This window comes from Pleuronectes platessa, chromosome 9 (genome assembly GCF_947347685.1).
Source record: "Pleuronectes platessa chromosome 9, fPlePla1.1, whole genome shotgun sequence".
Classification (NCBI taxonomy): Eukaryota; Metazoa; Chordata; class Actinopteri; order Pleuronectiformes; family Pleuronectidae; genus Pleuronectes; species Pleuronectes platessa.
The window spans coordinates 20,103,599-20,125,355 of NC_070634.1; the positions used below are offsets into that span (position 1 = coordinate 20,103,599).

At 41.2% G+C, this 21,757-nt stretch overlaps 2 protein-coding genes across 9 annotated transcripts; both read right to left on the reverse strand.

The window, feature by feature from the left end:
• Positions 1–454: 454 nt before the first annotated feature.
• Positions 455–11,814, reverse strand: uhrf1 (ubiquitin-like with PHD and ring finger domains 1). Its single transcript, XM_053430295.1, has 17 exons — positions 11,676–11,814; positions 9,130–9,292; positions 8,583–8,849; positions 7,666–7,820; positions 6,929–7,144; positions 6,543–6,658; positions 6,247–6,433; positions 5,189–5,312; positions 4,860–4,967; positions 4,612–4,716; positions 4,350–4,456; positions 4,083–4,245; positions 3,836–3,973; positions 3,455–3,563; positions 3,211–3,359; positions 2,672–2,770; positions 455–2,177 (listed from the first exon to the last, which is right to left on the reverse strand). The coding sequence occupies exons 2-17, from the start codon at positions 9,280–9,282 to the stop codon at positions 2,031–2,033; spliced, it is 2,343 nt and encodes a 780-aa protein (XP_053286270.1). The 5' UTR covers positions 9,283–9,292; positions 11,676–11,814; the 3' UTR covers positions 455–2,030.
• A 613-nt stretch (positions 11,815–12,427) lies between these two features.
• LOC128448071 (small conductance calcium-activated potassium channel protein 1) lies at positions 12,428–20,474 on the reverse strand. Of its 8 annotated transcripts, none has more exons than XM_053430610.1 (10): positions 19,977–20,474; positions 17,619–18,762; positions 17,051–17,488; positions 16,096–16,191; positions 15,197–15,615; positions 14,838–14,979; positions 14,433–14,543; positions 13,871–13,998; positions 13,648–13,717; positions 12,428–13,217 (listed from the first exon to the last, which is right to left on the reverse strand). In XM_053430610.1, exons 2-10 carry the CDS (start codon positions 18,708–18,710, stop codon positions 12,930–12,932), a joined length of 2,784 nt encoding a protein of 927 aa, XP_053286585.1. In that variant the 5' UTR covers positions 18,711–18,762; positions 19,977–20,474; the 3' UTR covers positions 12,428–12,929. The 8 variants fall into 8 exon arrangements, with proteins under 8 accessions (XP_053286585.1, XP_053286584.1, XP_053286589.1 ...); XM_053430609.1 differs by having other exon boundaries at positions 17,619–18,725; positions 19,977–20,473; XM_053430614.1 differs by having other exon boundaries at positions 13,083–13,217; positions 13,912–13,998; positions 17,619–18,725; positions 19,977–20,473.
• Between the last annotated feature and the right edge of the window lie 1,283 nt (positions 20,475–21,757).

Below are 21,757 nucleotides of genomic sequence, written 5' to 3' on the forward strand. Positions count from 1 at the left end.
CCTCTTGCCACTATGCTGATGGAAGGGGATATTGAAGCCTCAATGGATAAACTATCTCTTTAAATCAATCATTAAACCATTTGGTCTTCTTTAAAATCCGTGTCAGAGCTACAAACGAAAGGCTAGTTACACTGTAGTTCAAGATAATCTGCTAAAGTCTTCCAGGCAGGTGTTGTGCACTCGCTTTTGTTGCCTCTTTAGGACCTTCTTCAGTATCAACTATGACCAGTAAACCTCAAGGGGACTAAAGCCTGGTCCTACTGAGGCAAAACGTCATATCTGAGGTCCTGGGTGGGGTTAGGTTAAAGTTAAGCATGAATGGACCATGGATAAGGTTTTTTTAAGCTTGAAGTCAATGTTAAAGACTAGAAGTGAGGTCTTAACAAGGATAGCCGCACAAAACTCTTGTTTGTCAGTGTGTCTCTGTATGCGTGTTGGAGATATAGATAAAACATAATTTCACTGTTTTATTGAACACAGAAAATTTATTGACAAATTTTAGCACCAAACATGTGCAACAATTTCTAAAAACTACATATAGAAACCATAACGGACTAAAAATTATACAATTATAGAAAATATACATTTCCCGGTTTATGCCAATCTTTGTCTCTCCGTATAAAAACTCAACGTGCTGCACATGTCGATGGACATTATCACACACTGCCGCTGAAAATCAACACAAAGCATCACTTTATCCTTAAAAAGACACTTAGAGGTTTAAGTAGTTAATGACACATTTGGATAATTTAGTTGATTCAATGGAAAATTTTAGGAGCAGTGTGAGATTTAAAACATTTTCAACTTAATGCAAGCATTTCCTGTTTTTTCCTCTTTAATGAGATCACGTGACCTGCGGAGACACAAAAATCTGACTGAACACCCCCCCCTCCCACAGATGGCAGTAAGATTATAAAAGATGAAAAAGTACACATTTTAAATTTGAGCCAAAACAAAACAAAAAAAACTTAAAAATAAAGTGTCTAGACTCAATCAGCTTAAAATGTCAGGGACAAGGTCTAAAGAGCTAGATAGACGGGAGTTCTACAATACACTCTTGATTAAACGGGCGTCTTCCTTCAGACTTCAAACTTTTCAAAACGGGGGACTTCCAAATCTATGCCATGGAATAAAATTCTAACCTGTTTGGCTTCTATACCAAATTCATAGAACCTTTTTTTAACAAACTTTGAGAAACTTCATATACAAATATAAAAATAACTTTATGAAAATATATAGGGAACCAATACACAAGCTAGAAAATCCATCCAAGTTTGATGACACGGTTTCCCCCACAAGACACTTCCTCCGAGACGGTTGAACCACAGAACAAAAACAAAAAATTAGTTCAGTTTGTTCTCCGTTTTTAAGTCTCGTCTACGTTTCACTATCAAAGCGTCTTTTGTCTCCGAAAGACGACTTTGTTCTCTTGACTCTGCAATGCAATTTCAAGATCGGATCATGCCAGGACAAAAACAAAAGTGGCAGAAACCTGTGATGAAGACTTTAGCTGGTTAGTCTAGTGTAGCTGACCGATGCTTGCAAACATTGGTCAACAACACAAAAAGCTACAGGAGACAAAACCTCAACTGCATCATCAGATTGAGACTATTGCATCAAAATGACAACCAGCAACAGGACCACATTGTACTACTAAATAATAATAACAATCTCCTAACAATTAAAGGGAAACAACTTAACGTTCTCTTAAGGAGTGCTAAACGTGGAGGGCTTTCCTTAAATCATCATGAATAACATTTGCGTTAACTAATGGAACATAACAAAACATAGTACAGCAACTGAGGATTTTAGCGGAGGAGTAATGGCACAGGCTGTTATAAAGGAATTTTCAAAATTATCAGTAACTACACATCAGAGCAGATCCAAGGTGAAAAACGGTAACATTGAAGTCCACAAAAATGGTAGTTTTATAAATCATAAAAAATATATTAAGAGAAAACTGATTCTTTATTGCGTCAAAATTCCCCTTACAGTTTACATCGGCTTTCCTCGAGGACCTGAGCCAATGATCATCGCCCGCTGCTGTATCCTGGGAAAAACTGATGTAAAATATCCTGCAGAGGTTTGTTGATGGCCATGGGGTTGTTTTTGCCCAGGTCGTGTCTGCAGGCCGGGCAGGTGTACACCTCTGCTTTGAAGGACCGCTGCAGGCATTCCTGAAGTAAGAAAAAACAAATAAACACTTGCTTTAATTTCTCTGGGCCTCAACTCAATGTATACTTTCACCCTAAATGAAGTTTTGTTTGTAATAATTTTGTGACGATCTTCTTTAATTGTAAGTTTCCTCTCAATCTCAAGAATACTGCAGTTTCGATTTAAGTTCAGAGGTGTGTGTAAGGTAGGGTTGTGACAACTGGCCAAAAGTAGTAACAGCTCCAATTCAAGATAACATCTCACTACTGCAACACTTCACTTAAAACCTTATGGTTATTAGATAATCATTCATCACAAAATATCCCTTTAAGAGGTGTGCTGAAAATCGAAATATATCATATTCTGAGAAAAGTATCCATTTGTTTAGGATTTCCTTGCTCTCTTCATTTTAGATGTGAATGTCTCACAAGCTTAAAAGCTATTTTACTTAGCATTTAATTGCAGTCATGTGACCATGGGGTCGTTGTCATTATCCAAATTTGTGACAGTTTCTTACTCGGCAGACGTTGTGTTGGCATTCTGTGGTGATGGGCTGAAAGACCACTTCTTGGCAGCAAATGCAGCCGAAAACTTCCTCAACCTTGTTCAAAAATTTCTGCAAAAACAAAATTGAAGGCATTAAAATCTTTTCTCTTAGAGACACTCCTGTACCTACAGTTATTATTCTGAGTGAGAGATTTTACTGAACTCCTCCTATTTGTTACTTACAAATAAAACACTAATTTAGAAGTTTCTCTATTTAGTGAATCGTTTAAAATACCAGCAAAATCAAGCACGATGAAGCTTCTAACTACAGTCCTTTGTTTCACAAACCAAATATCTTCATACAAGCCATTTTTCAATAACCCATAAATACATAATCTCTAATCACAGAGTTGTCAGTAAAATATTTTATGAACCAGCGGTGAGACAAATTCTGGATTAAAGTTACTTTGCTCTATACAAACTGTTAACTACAACAAATCCTTATTGTCTCGACATCAAGCTTAAACTTATAAAATCCAGCAGCGAACTTTGCCTAAAAGTCATCCTCACCGGTCCAAGTGACAGTGACTCCATGGCTTCATCCCACAGCTTCTTGTTTGGCTTGTCATTCTTGATTAGAGTCTTCTGCGCCTGGGAAAGCTTGTACATCTCTAACTTGACTTTCTTCGAATTCTTGGCAGGTGAGGTCTTAGAGGAGTCTGACGAAAAATAAAAAACACATTTTCCATAAAGGTGTTGTAAAGATGAGGGTGTATACTTCACAAAAGTAAAAAAAGACCAAAAGACAACTTACCACTGCCCTGAGATTTTCTCTTCCTCTTGGCTTTGCTGGGTGTTGCTGCCGCTGCCGCCGCCTCCTCTGTTTCTTTGTTCTCCTTCTCTTTCTGATAGCCGGCAGGATACTGAAGATAAACATGAGCAAGTTTATAATCAGATCAACAACAAGCAGGTTATAGTTTACAGCTATTAGCCTCAACCAAGTAACGTTGTCAAATTGTAGACATTAACATACTTAAAGTAAGTATGGTAAAATGCTAACACTTGTTTAATATGTGCGATATGCTCTCATTCACTCAGTGACAGGTACACAGACCGGGCATAACACCCAGATAAACCAACATGTTATTATTTTGTATGCAAAATAAATAATAAAATGGATCTTGTCAAAATCTACCTGCATGATGAGACCATGCTTCTTGATGCGATCCTTGCCATCTCTTGTCCACGGTGCCGGCTCTTCATCATCCCGTTTCAGCAGATAGCGCCACACCAAGAAGCCAGATTTGCCCTTTTCAGGCCAGTACTTCACAATCTGAGACAAGTTTAAAACATGACGTAAACAAACGGTTGCTGGAAGTCACCATCTTATAAATCCAACATGTCAAGTGAAACTGGAGGAAATGTGTAGTGTTTCTTCATACCTTGTATATGCCATCATATCTGTTTCCTTCCTCAGGGGAATATTTACTGTGCTTGCGCCCCTTGCAGCTGCGAACAACTCTAACTGGTTTGCCTTGCTTCCAGCTCTTGGACTCAGCTCCATTTTTGTCATTGACTGGGACGTTGCAGTTGAGTGCCAGTGCCCTGGAGAGTCAGAAAAAACGTATTAAAAATGCAAAATAAAACTGAGCCAAAGAGAACTCATTGTGATTTAAGAAAGTTATGCGTTATGTACTTAAGTGTCAAACCTGTTCATGTGGGTAAGTGTCTGATCACATGACTGCTCAGCAGTCCTCTTATTTCCAGACAGATCTCGTCCTCCAGAGCCAGTGTAAGTGAACTCATTGCCATCGTCCTGAGATGTAAAATACATAAATTAAAACGATATAACAAAACTCATCTACTCTTATTATTGCCTTAAATTATGATAATGAGCCGCAACTTTGACCTTATTAAAAGTTAGCTTTACTTTGAAATTACAGCAAAAAAAACAACAACTAATAAACATACCACGTCATCCTCGTAACCTCCAGCCAAGACAAGAGAGTAGGCACCATCGTTGCTCCTGCCGTGAATTCCAGCTACATGTGGCCTGTGGACTCCAGCCTCGCTGACCTTGAAGGGCCAAACAAATGAAACATTATCACAAAACTATAAAAATAAAAATAAACGTATGTTCATTTAGTTTATAACCACTTTGATCCCAGCTAATCTAAAGTTAGATACATGATCCATTTTCGCTCTTTGCATGGACTGACCTGAACTCTGAACTTCCACAAAGAGCCAACAGGGACGCCAGGGATTGGGCCGTGGTGGTTGGACGGGACGATAGTGCACTGCTTGGTTCGACCAACACAGGCCATTCCCTGGAGAGAGAGGAGTCAAAAGTGATTGTAGGTTAAGACTTTGGTGTCAATAAGACACAAATCCCCAGATATAAAATATTAATTAATTTATATACATCTCAAAACGTATGCCTCAATACTTATTATTTACCAAGCATGAAGCAAAACATTGAAAACATATGGATTAAAGTTCTTGCACATCTAGATAACATTTAGCGTCTGGCCACTGTGTCAGTTCTCACCTTGCCCCAGTCCCTCTGGCTGGAAGAGCTGGCGGAAGCCATCTTTGATTTCTTCTTGCTCTCTTTCAGCTTCTCTCCAGCCAACACAACCTCACTAGTATTGGTACGGCAACCTGGGCAATACCTGCAACAGCACGAGATGTGGAGCAAAGGTCAAGTTAAACGAATTGAATACAAGTGATGAGCAAACATTTCACTTTGTCAACAGTAGCATGAAAACAAGTGGCCTGTTGAGGAGTCATTGTTGTCGGTAAGGCCGAATTATAGTCGGGTTGCACGCACGCACGCATGCAAGACACGCAACACGCCCCTTTCGTGCCCTCTGCGGGCTTGCGTGCGTCCGCCAATTTTTCTAACTACACGACAAAGCGACGCGAGCCTCACGCAGCCCGCAAGGCTTGTGATTGGTCTGCTTACTACATCCCGTCCGGACTCTAGTTTCCGGTTTCATGCCCCACAATACGCGGAAATCACGGAAGATTTAGAAGAACGAATATGGACCAAATAGAAGAGCGCTTGGCAGAAGAGATCCGAAAGTATGACCACTTGTATAACCCGTCACTGACTGGCGGATTTGTCCGCCAGAAATAGGCTATGAGGAGCCGGAGTGGCGATGTAAATAAACAGTCGACGAAGAAGAAGACGTTTCTTCTTTGTGTGTTTTGTCTTTGAAAAAAAACGTTACTCTGCCTAGGGTTCTGGCGGTGAATTGTGTTGCAACACGCGCAGCATGTTAGAGAAGTATAAACCAAAACGAGTCCGTCGATGCAGCTGCGTGGCCTTCCGCGGTTGCAGTCGCAGGACTATAATTCAGCCTTCAGATTGGGGATTTGAAACTTTATATCTCAATACTGGATTTATATATTATAAAAACAGACGAAATCATTAGTTCTTGGCTTTAAAAAAAGTCAGTCTTATACTGAGGACATTTGGTATTATTTGCCTTGTCACAACGACCTATTAATCGTCAACACATGGTTGACATTTTCCAACTTTCATTTCCAAACAAGTATCTGGATATCTAAACACAGTGGCGTTCCACCTCTGCTTTTACTGACCAGTCCTCGTCTTCAGGGATGGAGGTGAGCGGGGGGTCCAGGCAGTAGATGTGATAGGCCATGTCACACTCGTCACACAGCAATTGTTTGTCAGGATCCTGCTTGATGCCACAGATCTGACAGTTACACAAGCGACAGTTTTTATCTGGGTCGTCCTTACAGGTCTTACACTCGGGTCCATTTGATCCTGGAGAATAGAGATTATGCAATATATTAAAAATATATATTTCAACATGCAATAACGTGTCAAGTTGCTAGAGTAAAGAAGGTTTCATATCATTACAATCGAAACTTACTTTTTAGTGGACTCTCAGAACCAGCTGGAGCATCCCCCAGAGAACCATGCTCCTCGATTTTGTAAATTTCCGTCAGGAACCTGATACGGCAATCATTTAGAGCGTCACCAGCATCGCTGCAAACAAAGAAACAAACTGTTAATGTAACTCAAGGAAATGGAAAATAACAAACTGTAAGATCAAGATATAACAGTGGTTCATATAACAACCCAAAAGCAAAAAAACACATCTATATAGAAACACAAACAAGTCAACACAGGTCAGCCCACCTGCAACTGTGGCTTCCAAAACCCCAAAAACTTTGAAATAGACACAAATGTTCCCATTCCAGCACAACTAGATATTCACTCATTAGAACTCCACCTTACATGAAACCATGCTCTTACCCAAGGATAATCTTGGCATAGATTTCTCGCACTGTACGCGTCTCCCTCCTCCTCTGGATTTCGGCATCATACCAATAGCCACGCTCCTTGGGGTCATCTGGGTTGTAGTTGACCATTACAACCATTCCTGGCTCCAGCTGGTGCCACTGGTAAACGGTGCGGGCCCTCGGACGAACATCCTTGGCAAGCAACGGAATCACCCCGTTTTCTGGGTAGCTGTAACAGTAAAAACACCACATCAGTTTGTAGATCGCACACAAGCCGCACACCATCACAGGTGCTTCCTGAGTGTAGCTGAATGTACAAAAGCAAGTTTCAATGACGAGGACGAGCTACACCACTCAGATCCATGTTCCCTTCAACACTAAGATATTAAAAACTCAACATAAGATCGTCAATCACTGAGAGCAAAGACAGCTACTAAGAAAATCCATGACTTAACTGGCTTTTTTCCACAATTAGCTCAAAATGTTGACAAGACAACACTGTCATTAAATACCCACTGGGACTACATCAACATGCAATATGGTAGACGAAAAGGACCAGACTTAAATTTAAAGTTCTTTTTAAGTAATCATATAATTAAAATATCTACTGTTTATGTACCGATTCTGTGCTGTTTGCACAATTACCAGGATATCCCTTTTAAACTGATGATGCCATTGTAAGCTGGGTTTAAGGAATGTGGATCGATTAAATTAATAAAAATTCATGGTTAACAGAACAAGGATTCTTACTCTTCATATTTAACGTGGTACAGTATCTCATCCTCTGCTGACTGGGCCTCTGCAGCCTCGTCTTTGGGCATCTTTGGCGCTTTTGTAACATTTGTTATCTGGGCTTCAAACCACGCTCCCATGTTCAAGTCTCTTGCATCCACCATTTCATTGATCTTCAAAACACAAACAGAACAGAGTTAGGTGGATCCCCAGAGACATCTCAATTAATAAATTTGTTTTTCAAACAGACTTTCATCCCTACAAAAACATTTTCAAAACATAGAAAAATAACTTTCTCACCACGTCTATATGACACTAGATGAAGAAAGGCTTTAATACAGCTGGGTCAGCGTAACTTTGTCAATCCAAATCAAATGCATATTTGTGTTCAGCGTATAAACAGCCATGGGGGTGGGCAGAATAAATGGATGCTAAACTCATCTATAAAAACAGTCCAGAGTGTTAAGAAGGGTTGAGAACCTTAATATCATGGTGTGATACATCAAACATTATTGTGTTCATCCACATAATACACTATATTCTTCATAAAGCCATAGCATAAAAAGCCAAAAACCATAACACTACAAAGTGAAAATTGAAAAGAAAAAATGGGGACTATGGCAACTAACAAGACTATTTCCCCCAATCCCATGAAGACACAAAATGTTGCACTCCATAGAACACTAAAAAGTATGAGGTTGAAAATACAACTTCGTTAAACACCCAGATGTATGAGAAATGTTTTAGATGCTGTCCAACTCCATCATGGCCAAGAATTTCAGCACTATTCTTAACATCTAAAGCACTTTGGGCAACACGTTTGTATGAAAAGAAACAGAACAAATAATTGCATTTACATAACAGCTGTTCTCCACCTATCGCAAACGAAATATTAAATTTACCCCTTCTTCACAAAGACCTGCTTCGTAACTCACCTTGTAAAATCCAAATCCCAGATCAACGAGCTCTGGGATGACTGCCTGGGCAGAGGTGCCGGCGGCCTGAACCTCTGCCTCACCGTGAGTGGAGTTCTTGTCAGACTCGCTCTGAGTTGAGCCACAGCCTGAGTCAGAGTCAGAGAGCTCGGCCTCTTTGTCCTTGCTTTTAACAACATCAACTGAGGTCATCTTCTGCCTAACCAGCAGCTGCACTATGTCGTTCAGTCCCACGTTGTAGTCGAATATGGTATGGCCGTCTTCCATCTGATTAAAGATGCATAACGAAGTTAAACACAAGACTTGAGTTTTTCTTGCTAGTAATTCTTTCAAACACGATATTCACATCACTATTTAATACATGCATTTCACTTAACTTCCATATTTTATTCATGAGCAAATGTTAAGCAGCAATCATAAATTAAGTTAAAAGAACCATTTTGAAAAATTCAACAAATTTAACTGAAATATTTGTTTACGAGATAAAAACACAGTAGCCTCCATCAATCACATCTCTCTGAGCAAAGTTTTAACCATGTCGTCTCACCTGCTTGCCGCGGTAGAAGAGCCGCTGCAATTCAGGCTCCACGTTGAAGAGCTCCGAGATTTTGAGACGCAGCTCGTCCACCTTGGTGAGTTTGGACAGGGAATCCACCCGGTGGGTTTCCTTCCCATCCATTGTGCGCACTTGAATCCACATTGCAGCTGCCCTGTGTCAACCGCAAAACCAGGTCCGATTACAACCACAACAATCGTTGCATTTATTTTACAGGATATTAGAAATCAGAGCGTGACCCGTGGCTGTTTGGAGCTAACACCGATAACAGGGACCAAGACACATCAATTCATCGGCCATCCTTTTATTTTATTTATACACAGTATAGCCTTAGAAGGGAAAATGATGGTTATTATCAGTAAATTTTCAATGCAATCCGTAAGAAAGATAATTGACCATGTCAGCATTTACCATGAGGACACCACTTGACCGTGTGGACCCCGTACTCTGCTACATGACTTGAAGATAGTGCCTAGTGATGTAAACAACTGAGGCAGAGCACACTCTGCTGGACAAACTGTGTGATGACAGATGTCTATATTAGCCCATATACCCCTGCTGACTGATATAAAGGTCCGGCTGTAATATTAAAATCCTTTTTTGGGGATCACTTGACCCAATTCATTTTCCAAACACATTTATAAAACAAGTAAACCAAATATTTCAAAGCTGAATAACCTCAGCTGTGAAGAATAACTGAACGGAAAGGTATACTATGCTGGTTTATTTCTTGCTTCCTCAAGTTAATTGGGAATTCAATCAAAATGCACATCAGAGTGGCTGACATCAATTCAAAAAGCTACATTACAAATTCCTGCTATAGTTCAAGAACAACTAAAATGTGTCTGATACACATTTGTCTTTATTTGTATTAAAGTGTAACACTTTTTTAATGTAATGCATGATATTATTCAATCTTTAAGCCCAATATTGTATATCATCATTGTGGCTTTGTTTAATTAAATAGTTGCTCAACTTACTCCATGTGTTGGACGAACTGGAATCAATTATCATTTTGGGTGTTGAGATTTAAACAGTAACTTCACAACCTGCATCTGAACACATTTCTTACTGTTGATAAATATCTTGAAGCCGTTTGTGTGTTGTTGTGAATATTGGAGTGAATGTTAAATTTTGGGATTACCATTTAAATGCAACATTTTTTCTCTTTTAATGCATGAATGTGTTACTGTTCCCGTCCCTCATAATAGAGATTCACTGGTTCTACGGTTGCGATTGTTCCCAAATGCTCACACCCACTTTGAATAACAACAATAAAAAAAAACATTACTATTTCTATAGCAGTTACCTAACCAAATATTTAAAAGTGCTTTAAAAAAACGAATGGGAATACACCCTCAAAACCATTCCTGCGAAAAGAAAAATAACCATGAACTGATGCCGTTTAAAACCACTGTGTGCATCCGGCCAAAGCAGAACAAGGCTCCTGCCAGTCCCACCATTAACACTACAAGCATCTGCCCTTTGTGTGCCTCTCTTCAGGCAGAGAGGAACGACTCCAGTGTTTCCCAGTGGCAGAAATATGAGTATTGCCAGTGCATTGTGCTGCTGTCAGCACCGGGCATCTCACTCCTGCAGGCTGCGAGAAAGGGAGGGAACAGGCTGATTTGAATACAGTGCGGGAAACCGAGCTGCAGGCCACTCCCAGTTCTTTTAAAGCAGGCACATCCGGACGCGAGGGAGCGCTAGCAAACAATGTGGCTCCGCTCTCTGACAATAAAACACACAGCGAAACCTGGTCTCACGCGCGGTTCGCCCTCGGTCACAACAAGAGGGAAAAGGTGGTTTACACAAATACGGGCCGAGTTCGGTGCCAAACGAGGGGCACGGGACGAGCCCGGCGGATGCCTGGCTCTGTCTCTCTCTCAGCTGAGGTGGTGATCCGCCTCGAAATAAAAACCACTGAGCGGAACATGTGCAATGATGAAAATAAATAATAATGATCAAATCGAAATGAAACCGCTTCCTCTCCCGTGTTATATCACCATCCACCTGTGTTCACCGGTCAAACCAGGAGCGTGACCCCCCGATTCGACCCAAGCCAATGGGAAATGGGAGGAAATGAGTTAAAGGTTAGCGTGGTATGTTTTGCTTCGTAGTAAAGAGCGAAGTGGCGAAGCCGGAATGAGAATCCCAACGTGTTTCATTCAACACGGAGCCGGGACAGACACACAACACGGCTGCAGCAAGTCAAGTTCATCCCGGGTCTATTATCAGAACTATCGCAGAACCACGTTTAACTCACTTACTGTTCCACCGCGTAAAACCTCAGCGATAACACAACACGGCACCCACGTGTACACACACACACACTATCCCGGTTAGCTTGGTTCTAACTTTACCCGCAACCGGCTGGACAACTCGGGTTAAAGAAACCACAAACAGGAACGAGGCAGGACTTTGGCGAGTTAGCTTAACCCGGGTTAGTAAGCTAGCTACTAGGCGCTTAATTCAACGGCTGCGGGGGTTTGAAAAGTTGCGAGAGCTTGAAGTGGGGGGTGGGAAAGTTGTTTCACCTGTTTGTTCGTCCGAGTGAAGTTGGGAAGTCGACGGTGGAGGAATAACTTCTGAGCCGCGGGATTCACACAAGCAACTCTCTGCCTGGATGGAGACGGATCAATGTGTTGTTCTTCAAGACTTTCATACCCCGCCCGCTCTAACAATGGGGCGCGCCCCATTGGCCACCAGGCTCCAGGCGCATGGCGCTCATTGGACGGCGGAGCTGTCGATCGCGGATGTGACTGGAGCTTAGCCTCAGCGCGCGAAATGACAGTCTCGTGGGTGCAGCTCGCCTCCGGACTCACTCATCGCGAGAGTTTGGGGGCGCCGTGGAAAACGAAATCCCGTGTTCCTCCACATGTTGTTTCCGCCCCCCTCTCTGGAGGGACAGATGGTGGAGGTGGTAAACAAGTGGTGGAGCTTCTGTCTGCAGAGTCACTGGCTTCATTCAAACTCACTGTGTTAATGTGTGGAGCTCGTTCCCAACCACCTGACCTGAGTTACTACTAAAAGTCACGATACACCCAAGAAAGCAGTTGTGCCCAAACCACGGCTCAAGTTTTTATTTGTCATATTATGCAAGTTAACACGGGGTCAAAAGTACAATGAATGGTGTTGGCCAAGAACAAACCGGTGAGCTCAGCAGGGCACTAGTTAAATTAAAATAAAAGCAAGCAATACTGTAAGAGTGTGCGCTAACAGTTATTGGACGTGTGTCTGTAAAAAGTTGACATTGTCAATATACAAACAAAGAAGCCTCAAACATACATAATACACAAAATACTTTATTTCAGTGATTTAATACACAGGCTGTATTTTAGTATTTAAAATAGAATACTATGCAGCAGCTAAAAATATCAGAACTTTTAAAATAATGTTATGTCTAGATTCATGTATCTTTAATGTCTAAAACCCATGATAATAATGTTGTTTAGCTACGGCCAATGACATGAATCACCATTTCTGAACTACAGAGTAAAATAGCTCTCAAATGATTAAATATGAATAAATAGTTATATTACAGTTTTTCTGTTCTTTAGAACTTGTCTCACTCTTCTGCCTCCAGCAGTTATTTTCAGCTGAAAACATGTTAATTTTCCATGAACATCATTCCATACTGTAAAGAATTGGCTCACAAACAGGATGAGACCTGGTTCGTGAACCTGAACAACTTGGAGCAGACGACACTAAGAAATGATGTTCATACAGACTCCAATGCTGAATGCTGGTTGGGAAAAATTCAACCCAGCACAACAAAAGGTTGTTGAGGCCTACTGGTTGTACGGTGTCTCTGGAGGGATGGATCCCGGACAGAGCTGCCTGGAAGGAACGGTACAGCACTCAGAGCTCAGGGAGGACGACAGGAAGTGGACACGACAAGCCAAGTTGTCCAGGAAGTCCCTCTGTAGCTTTGTTATTGCTTGAGACAGCACGATCGGCAGCGACTGCACGCTGAGGAGGATGGAGTCGAGTTTCGCCTCCAGAGCTACGATCCTCCCGTCCAGCTCCTCGCTCCGATGCTGCAGCTCCGACACCAGGTCATACATCATGTTCTGAGTCTGAAGGCAGCAGGGAGGACAGGTCACATATCTGACCTTGAGGTCACTTTGAAGAAGGCATCACAGAGTCCCTCAGCGTATTAGATTGCGAAACATCTTTATCCGTAAAATCATGGTTACTCATCTTACTTACTTATTAATTTGCAGAGCTGTGGACTCTTAAAGCTTCCTTACCAAAATGATACTATTCATCATGTGACATGCACATTTCTTTTCCATTTGTGATCCCTGAAGAGGCATTTTTCACTGCAGACATTTCGAGATGTCATGGAAGGTAAAGTACAGGTTTTAGTTGAGCAAAGGGATTTCCCTCAGATGTGAGCGTTGGTCTCCCAGTTTGAGCGAGATGATTACTAATGATTACTATTAGCTGACTCAGTTTCTCCTTTGACCATATTTGAAAAATGTGAAAGAAACCACACATACAGACCTTGGCAAGGTCAGCGACTGTATTGGCCTGGTCCGTTAATTTCCTTTGCTCCATTTTGACTCTTCGCAGTCTACGGATAAAAAAAAAATCAGACACATAGTCACTTTCTTGCCAAGTTAAGTAAATGCAGATTACAAATGTGACTTTTTGTTTTAACAATTTAGCCTTTAGCAAATTGAGGCAACGTGCACAATTTCTACAAGTTATGTAAACTTATTCCTACTGGTGGATGGCTTGCAGGAATTTACGCTGATGGTGGCGTACTCTGGCGTGATCGATCTTCTTCACCAGCTTAGTGTTTTTGTAGATGAGCCACGTCTCCCTCAACACGTTAGCTGCTGTGTTTTTAACCTGGGGAGGAAAAAACACACGAATGAAGCAGCAGAGAAGGAGAAGCATCTACAGGCCAACAGAGCAGCATTTACACTAAGTTCTGATTGGGTCCTGTACTGCAAACTTTATAGAGCCTGACCCATAAAAGAAAGAGTAAAACATTAATCCAATACAAAAAAAGTTGTTATCAAACCCTAATGATGAAGAAATGTAATTCGGGTTTGTTGTTTTTCAGTTTAACTTTAAATAATAAAAGTTACCACCAAATTGACAGAACTTGAATGAAAAGAATAAACGTTATTTTTTAGTGTAAAATCTTAACATAAATTCAGGTTCCACTGTAAAGCTCTGAGAGATAAACAATAAAAAACCTAAGCTTGCCCAGTCTGTTCATTTACCAATAATATTATGAATAACGTACAACAAATTTGCATCTCTGATCCTGAAGTTACCTTTTTGTAAAGTTGAGTGTCCATCATGAAATTATGGACGTGCTTTTCGGCTCTGGTGAGTTCAGACTTCCTCGCAACAACAGCAACAACTAAAGCAGTACAGCCCGCTCCCTGAGAAGGAGAGCAGTGGTTAGTGACAGTGGTGTTACTTTAAAGTACTTTTAATCATAATACAATATGTTTACTCAAAGTGTCTGTCAGCAGAAATAATTTAAACATGTAACTGTTACTGACCGCCTTGTGATTCTTCCTGCATGGGATTTTCAACAGTTTTGTACAAACTACACAAGTGAATTAGCAAATTATACAAAATGTTGCTTCACTCATAGATGAAATCTGGCCTTTTGGTTGGTATACAGTTTTGGTTTTAATAGGTTCACCTTCTGCTACATCTATGAGTCTCACCATAATTCCTGTTAACAGGCAAACACCTTTTCCACAGTAGGTGTGTGGGACCATGTCTCCGTAGCCGATGGACAGGAAGGTGATGGAGATCAGCCACATTGCTCCAAGAAAGGTACTAGTTACCTCCTGTGCATCATGATACCTGAAAAGACATGGAAACTGGGGCTGAAGACTGAGGCTGGGATGTCAAGAACAAACTTTACTTTACAAATTATAAAATTTAAAGCATTCAACAGAAAACAGTTAAAAACAAGGTCGACTGGACTTCTATAAACCTTTTAATGATAATGTACTATTGCAAGTTGTTACTAAAAGGGATGAAAGAAGGTCTGAGAAGTTCAGAATTTGTTTGCTGATACCTCTCACACAGCCGCACGGTCCACGCTGCAATGATCCAACAGGTCACACTGAACACCAGCAGGACTGTGCCGGGGCAAATGGTCATCAGGGTCTTCAACACAAAACGAGTGTCGAAGCTGATCTTGTTGAGGGCCCCGATGCTGCGGGAGGTGGCGTCCGTGAACAGTTTGCTGTGGAGCAGCATGACCCGGCCTATCAGGTAGAGGCGCAGGAACATGGGCACGGAGAGGAAGATGTCCACATCAGCGTCGGCCACTGATGCCGTGTAACTGACGGCCAGTCGAGCCGTCCAGTTGAACATGTACCGGCCCGGGATTGGATGGATGGCACAGACCAGAAGCTCCAACGTGACAATGAGCACACGCTCAAAGGTTATAGCTATCCTCCAATCGTCTGCCCCGTTGTCCACCATGAAGAGCTGTAAGAGAAAAGAACAGAACACTAAAGGATTTAATAACATAGAGTGATATAATATAGTAGATTTAAACTGTATATAATAAATTGAGGTCAATTATCAATTATAAACTGTTATATTTTAACTGTAGTTTAATGTCAATGTTTAATTCATATGATTGATACATTTATGGACACTAGACAGGCACTCACCTCCACCAAGGATCAACAGTCCCCTAATCAAGCTATCATAACTTACTATTCCTAAACATGCTTGTTTTATTTCATCAAGATCCAAGAATTGTTTAAAAAAAATCTGTTCTGTGATGACAATTTAAAACAAAGATGAAGTAAACTGACTAAAGTCTTGTCCTTGCTAACATGGGGCTGTGTGGTGGCACAATTATCTTCCACTCTCAGATAGTCGGGTTTACCAACCAAAACAAAAAGATCACATGAAACTGAACTAAATGGTCTTTATTATTAATTTATTTAAAGTATTTACCTGGATTTCCCTCGCGTGGTACATCACAATGAGTCCAAGGAGAATAGCAGTAGAAAGACTGATTAGGCCTTTCATGACATATGAGTATATGGATTCCTGCAAATAATGGAAACAGAAACATTACAACTACACAAGTGACCAGTGCAAATTAACAGTGTTAAAGGAGGGAATTTCGTTCTATTAAAACCCACTAATTCTAATGACTAATGAAATTGTTGGAGGCATCAGGTTCATGAATTTTTTTGTAATCGTTGTACATCTGTATTTATTAAAGTAATCACACTTTATAAACTAGAATGGCTCTCAGTAGAGCACTGCCGGGGCCCATCAGTCCCCTTAAATTTGATCAAGCTGCACAAAATTACACAGACTCTTAGATATAAGTCGCCTAAATAGGTTTTTATTATTAATCAAGCTCCATTACTTATTCACCGGGAAATCAGTGAAAATAAATAAATTAAGATGCATTTTATTCGTCCCAAACACATGCACAGTCATGCAAAGGGACACTCATGCAGGTAGGGAAATTTAATCTCTGCTTTTGACCCATCTGGTGCAGGACACACAGAGCAGTGAGCGACCATGTACAGCGCTCGGGGAGCAGATGTTGGGGGAGTAAGGTGCCTTGCTCAGGGGCACTAGACTTGGTAGGGAGACTCTTGGATTTTTTGGACAGATCAATCCAGGTTTGTCTTTTGTTGTCTCTCCGTGGAGTCGAACCAGAGACGGACCAGAGACCTTCTCTGCCCATAGTCCAAGTTTCTGCCACCAGCACTATCTCCAAATTTAAAAAATCCTTCCATGGCCGATACTACATCCTGCTACAAAGTTTCGTGCTAAACCATCAAGTAGTTTTTGCGTAATCTTGCTTACAAACAAACAAACAAACAAACAAACATACAGGGGTGTAAATATAACCTCCTTTACAGAGGTCATAAGTCTGAAGAGGACGAACCTTGCTGTAAATTCCCCTGGAAAGCTCTGTCTCGATCACCATGATGATAATGCCCAACATCCCAAAGACCAACGCGTAGTCACTGAGTTGTTTACGCTTCCCAAAGAGAGCTCTCCTTTGGCCCAGCCGGTAGCTCAGGTCCTTGGTCCTCTTCTGTGGGGCGCTGCCCTCCTCCCTGCTCAGGTTGTTGCTGTTGGCCTTACTGGAGTCTTCTCTGAGGACTTTGGAGAAGGCGTCCTCGAGGATGGCACTGTTAAGAAGCGGAAGAGGCTGTTGGCCCGAGTGAAGATCTGCTAGACTGGATCTCAGAGCGCCATAGCTGCCCAGCGGTCGCACTGCATCCCCGTTAACTGAGCCACTGGTTTCTAAGTTGTCCGCTGCCGGGGGAGAATGTTTAGGGAGGGAGACCTTGGACCCATCAAGGACTTCAGAGGATGTCTGAAAGTAAGAGTCAGCACAGGGAATGTCATCGAAAGTACAATATACCTGGGAAAAAACTTAAACAGAGTAAACGAGAGAAACAGGACTGCCCAAAAAGAAAATACAAAATTAAGAGAAGAACATGCACCTGACTTTGTCCCTGGTTCTCAAGTGAACTGTACTGGCTGATGGAGAAGGACTGGACACTCTTGTCTGGAGTGGATGACCTCTTCATGCGTGCAGTGCTGGTCAGGAGGTTGTAAGGGAGATGACGACACTTGAGGATGATCGACGGATCCCCAGGTGATTTACAGGCCTGATCACCAGTCATGGAGCCACGAGAGTCTCGATTCTGACGCTGTTGAACCAACAGTGGTTCTTTACCGAAAATCTCTCTCCAGTTGAGGTCTGCAGTGACGGCTGGCTGAGGCCGCTGGTGAAGAATCTGATTCGACTCAGCACTCTCAACTGAGGTTAGAGGAATGTTGAACAAATTGGGGCAGGTTGCCTGGCTGCTGTCCTTGACTTTGAAATGATTGCAAGGATGCTGCCGCTGCGAAAGCTCCTTCTGACCGTCACGGTCACTGCGCTGAGGCATGGAATTATCATGCGGCTGGTTTGTTGCAGGTTTGAAAAGATCCCTTTGGTTGGTTTGCTGTGGTAAAACCTGGCATGAGGTCGAACCTTGGCTGCTCTGAGAAAAAGACTGGGTATGTGGTGAGCATGAAAGTCTTCTCTTATGTGTGATTCTGGAGGGACGGTCCTGCACTGGGCCAAGTGTTGATGCAGCTTGAAAAGTCTGTGAATGCTGGTGTGGGTCAGGACAGGAACATCCACATCTGTCGTTGTGGTTCGGATGGCCCCCGCTGGTCCCTCCTCTCTCTGCCGAGGGCGAATCATCTCCTACGCTGCTGACCTGGCCACAAAGCAGCAGCCACTCCTGATCGCTCAGTTGGGATAAGGTTAGGTTCCGAGTTTTCAGCGGCGACATCTGGGCTGAAACTTGATGGATTCCATTTGATTTGTCATGGGGTGAAGGTGCTACGCAGCAGAGACTTGTCTCCTGTGGGGATGAAGATGCCTCGACTGGGGTTCCAGAGTACTGATCGTGCTCAGGGGTTCTTGTCGGAGGGGGCGGACCGCCCGAGGTGCAATGCTCATGGACCCCGTTGGGGAAGACTTCACCTGTTGAGTCGAGGCGTCGCGTTGCGTTGGTGGGTTTAACCAGAATCAACCTCATGGCATCAACGCAGAGCTGAAATGAGATCACAAGCAGATCATGTTTCACCACACTGGAAAGAGAAAAAGAAAAGACTTCTTTCTGTCATGTACCATTTCTGTTTCTCATCATGCTGTCTTGTAAATCCTGATTTAGGCTGAATACATAATGTGCAGGACACCATAATGAAATCAATCATATATATTAATAAGGATGTCACACTTTAACAACATGAACATATTATACATTAATTTATGTTTTTTTCGTTAACTGATGACATTTAAAAATGTTTAAAAAAAAATTTGAAGAAACAAAAGATCCCTGTTATTTTCCTCTAGATATAAAGTTTATTATCTCTATTTTTGTCTTTGGCCTCCTTAATGGCTTTTGCTCACCATGAAACATTGTTGGAAAAAGGTTAAGTCAATTTAATTATCTAAGTAATAATTCATACAGTTGAGTATTTAATCATGGCCACAATCATCACTGATATAAAAGCAATGAATTTACTGAGCCTCAGATTGTGTGTTAAGCTGTTTCTGAATGAGAAACATTTTGACAAATGCTCATATGTTAGTCTGCTGTGCATGGAAAATCAGAAAGCCTCTGATAATTACACGGATCAGTTCCACACATTATTCAGAGGAATAACAGGAAATACTTAATTTGGGATTAATAAGTATCAATGTGTCTTTTTAAAATCTATTTGTGTCTTAATTCATTTGAGAGAAAAAAAGATTACAAATTTTAACCGATGATGTTATTTCATATAATATAGCATACATTTTGTATTCCAAAAAGAATATATAGATATTTTAAATCGTATATATCCACAGATACACCCATATTATCAAACCCTACAAAATTGTCACTTTAAAAAACAAAGATTTTTATCCTTTTTATTTTCCTAAAAAATATTAACCTAACATGACGACCATGAGGACTAATGTGATCTACACAGTATGTTTAGTTTCTTCAATTCTGCCCAAATATTAATCGTCACCATCCACGTAGAAAATGGTCCCTAAGAAAATATAAATACACAAAGACAACAGCTTGACAATTATAATACTTTGTTTACATTTTTTATATTAACTTGAATATCAAATTTGTCATGGGTGAAATTTGTTTTAGGACAGCAACTCTATCTAAATGGTGGTTGCCCTATTTATAACCCTTTAACTGCAATCAAAATAATATAAACTTGTTTTTTTTTTTTGCTCATGAATTCGTCCTAAAAATAAATTAAAACAATAAAACAACAAAATCCCCACTGGTGATCATTACCTGCTTCTTCCATATCTTGCTTTCTCCAAACTCAAAGAGGCAGGTTACAAATAGGAAGTTCTCCCGGTCTGCAGATCAGAAGTGGTGAGAGGAGCAGCCTGAGTGGGTGGTGGACAGTTGCCTCCCTCCTCCCAGTACGAGCAGTTGATAAAGGAGCTTTGGAGACGCTTTCCTTTGAAAGTGATGATTAGAATTCATCATGAAGAAAGAAAAGGACAGCAGCAGCTGGCCTGGTAAAGGGTGGACATGCAAATGGACAGAGAGTGGGAGGGTTAGAGGAGCGGCAACAGGTTAGGATAAAGATAAACAAAAACAAGCCTTGTAACATCAGACCAGAGTACGTGTGATGTTCAGGCGCAGCATCACACGCACATGAGCTCAAAGAAATCCCTATAAATTGGGAGTGGACTGATTGGTTGCTAGGGAAAGAGAAAAGGGAACTGGTTTCTTTAATGCAAAATGGAAAGTAAAAGGTCAGTTGAAGTTGTCATTAAAGCTCCGTATTTCAAAGGTCTTCACAGGGTCTCTTATCTCCTCCGCCACAAGAGCCTGGATGGACAAAAGTGTCCATTTATAAATCTGCCTCAAATGAATCAAGCCAGGGAGCAGAGGGCTCGTCTCGTGTCCTCGACATATAAGAAACACAACAGCAAATTTATAATAACACTAAACAACACTGTCCTCAGATTAAAACATTTCAGACTCAATTATTTTTTTGGTTATTTAGATATAAACAAAAACTATAAATACAAAACAGATCTGATGTCTCTGAATATGAAATACACCACAACAACCTTTTTTTGCATTTCCTAAAAATTGTAAACATGTCAATAGCTTTAGTAAAAACCGTTTTTCTAAACCCAATTTCCCACATATAACAGCATGTAAAGTGTATTTGTTATTCACCTTATTCACCTTTCAGTTATTTGTTTATGTACTTGTGGTCACGCTGCTGCAGCCCTGTAATAGTGTTTGCCGTCTCTCCACCTGGCACCAGAGAAAACCTACAAAGCAGTTCGCTGCCTCAGCAGCTCAGTATATGAATGTTGCTGCGCTGGAGAAAAGCTTTGTGACCAACGGAGCCACCTCCCACAATAAAATGAAAAAATATAGGAAGAACGGCCAAGATAAGTAAATGTTGTTACGGTAAGCTGGATTTAAGTTGAATTGTTGTGAAACTACCAGATACATCTCATGATAATATTGGTCATTTTGTAAACAGATTTGTTATTAATAACAAGGCAGCACAATTCGGATTGTTCGATCACAAGTGTTTTCAGAAATTCAACCAGCCCACCAGGACACTAACACAGCTGGCGAGAAGCCAAAGCGTCTGCTGCTGTTGATAAGAGAGGCCAGTTTCTTCCTGTACAAGATGAAGAGGTTTTTTATTTGAGGAAATATATCTTGGTCTTTTTAGTAATGTCAAAAACCTTAAAGTCTCATTGACACAATAACTTTACGAATATAAATCCGTATAGCGCACAGTCTTGTCTTACTCCATCTTGTTGGTGCAGATGGGTTACAAGTTAGCCAGGGTACAGCTTCTACATTTAAATACAAATTAAACTGGAGTAATTGTTTTTGGAGACGAGGAAGAGCAATTCAAAATCTGTCAAGTTAAACACCACAATCCAAGCTAGAAATCTTGGTGCAGTCGTAGACGCAGGCTGTAACATTAACAGCCACATTAACACCATTGCAAAGTCACATTTTTACCACCTTAAGAACATGTCGAGGATAAAAGAACTTGTGTCTCAGCAGGATTTGGAAAAACTTGT

Bases quoted from the DNA above. Each gene is read 5' to 3' on its own strand.
- uhrf1 (XM_053430295.1), bottom strand. From the start codon at position 9,282: ATGTGGATTCAAGTGCGCACAATGGATGGGAAGGAAACCCACCGGGTG. The intron at 8,850-9,129 runs GTGAGACGACAT...ATCTTTAATCAG, and splicing joins TCTTCTACCGCGGCAAGCAG to ATGGAAGACGGCCATACCAT. The intron at 4,717-4,859 runs GTCAGTCCATGC...TGGCCCTTCAAG, and splicing joins TGTGGAAGTTCAGAGTTCAG to GTCAGCGAGGCTGGAGTCCA.
- LOC128448071 (XM_053430610.1), bottom strand. From the start codon at position 18,710: ATGAGGTTGATTCTGGTTAAACCCACCAACGCAACGCGACGCCTCGAC. The intron at 15,616-16,095 runs GTAAATACTTTA...TTTCTCTTACAG, and splicing joins ACCACGCGAGGGAAATCCAG to CTCTTCATGGTGGACAACGG. The intron at 14,980-15,196 runs GTATCAGCAAAC...ATGTCTTTTCAG, and splicing joins ACCGTGCGGCTGTGTGAGAG to GTATCATGATGCACAGGAGG.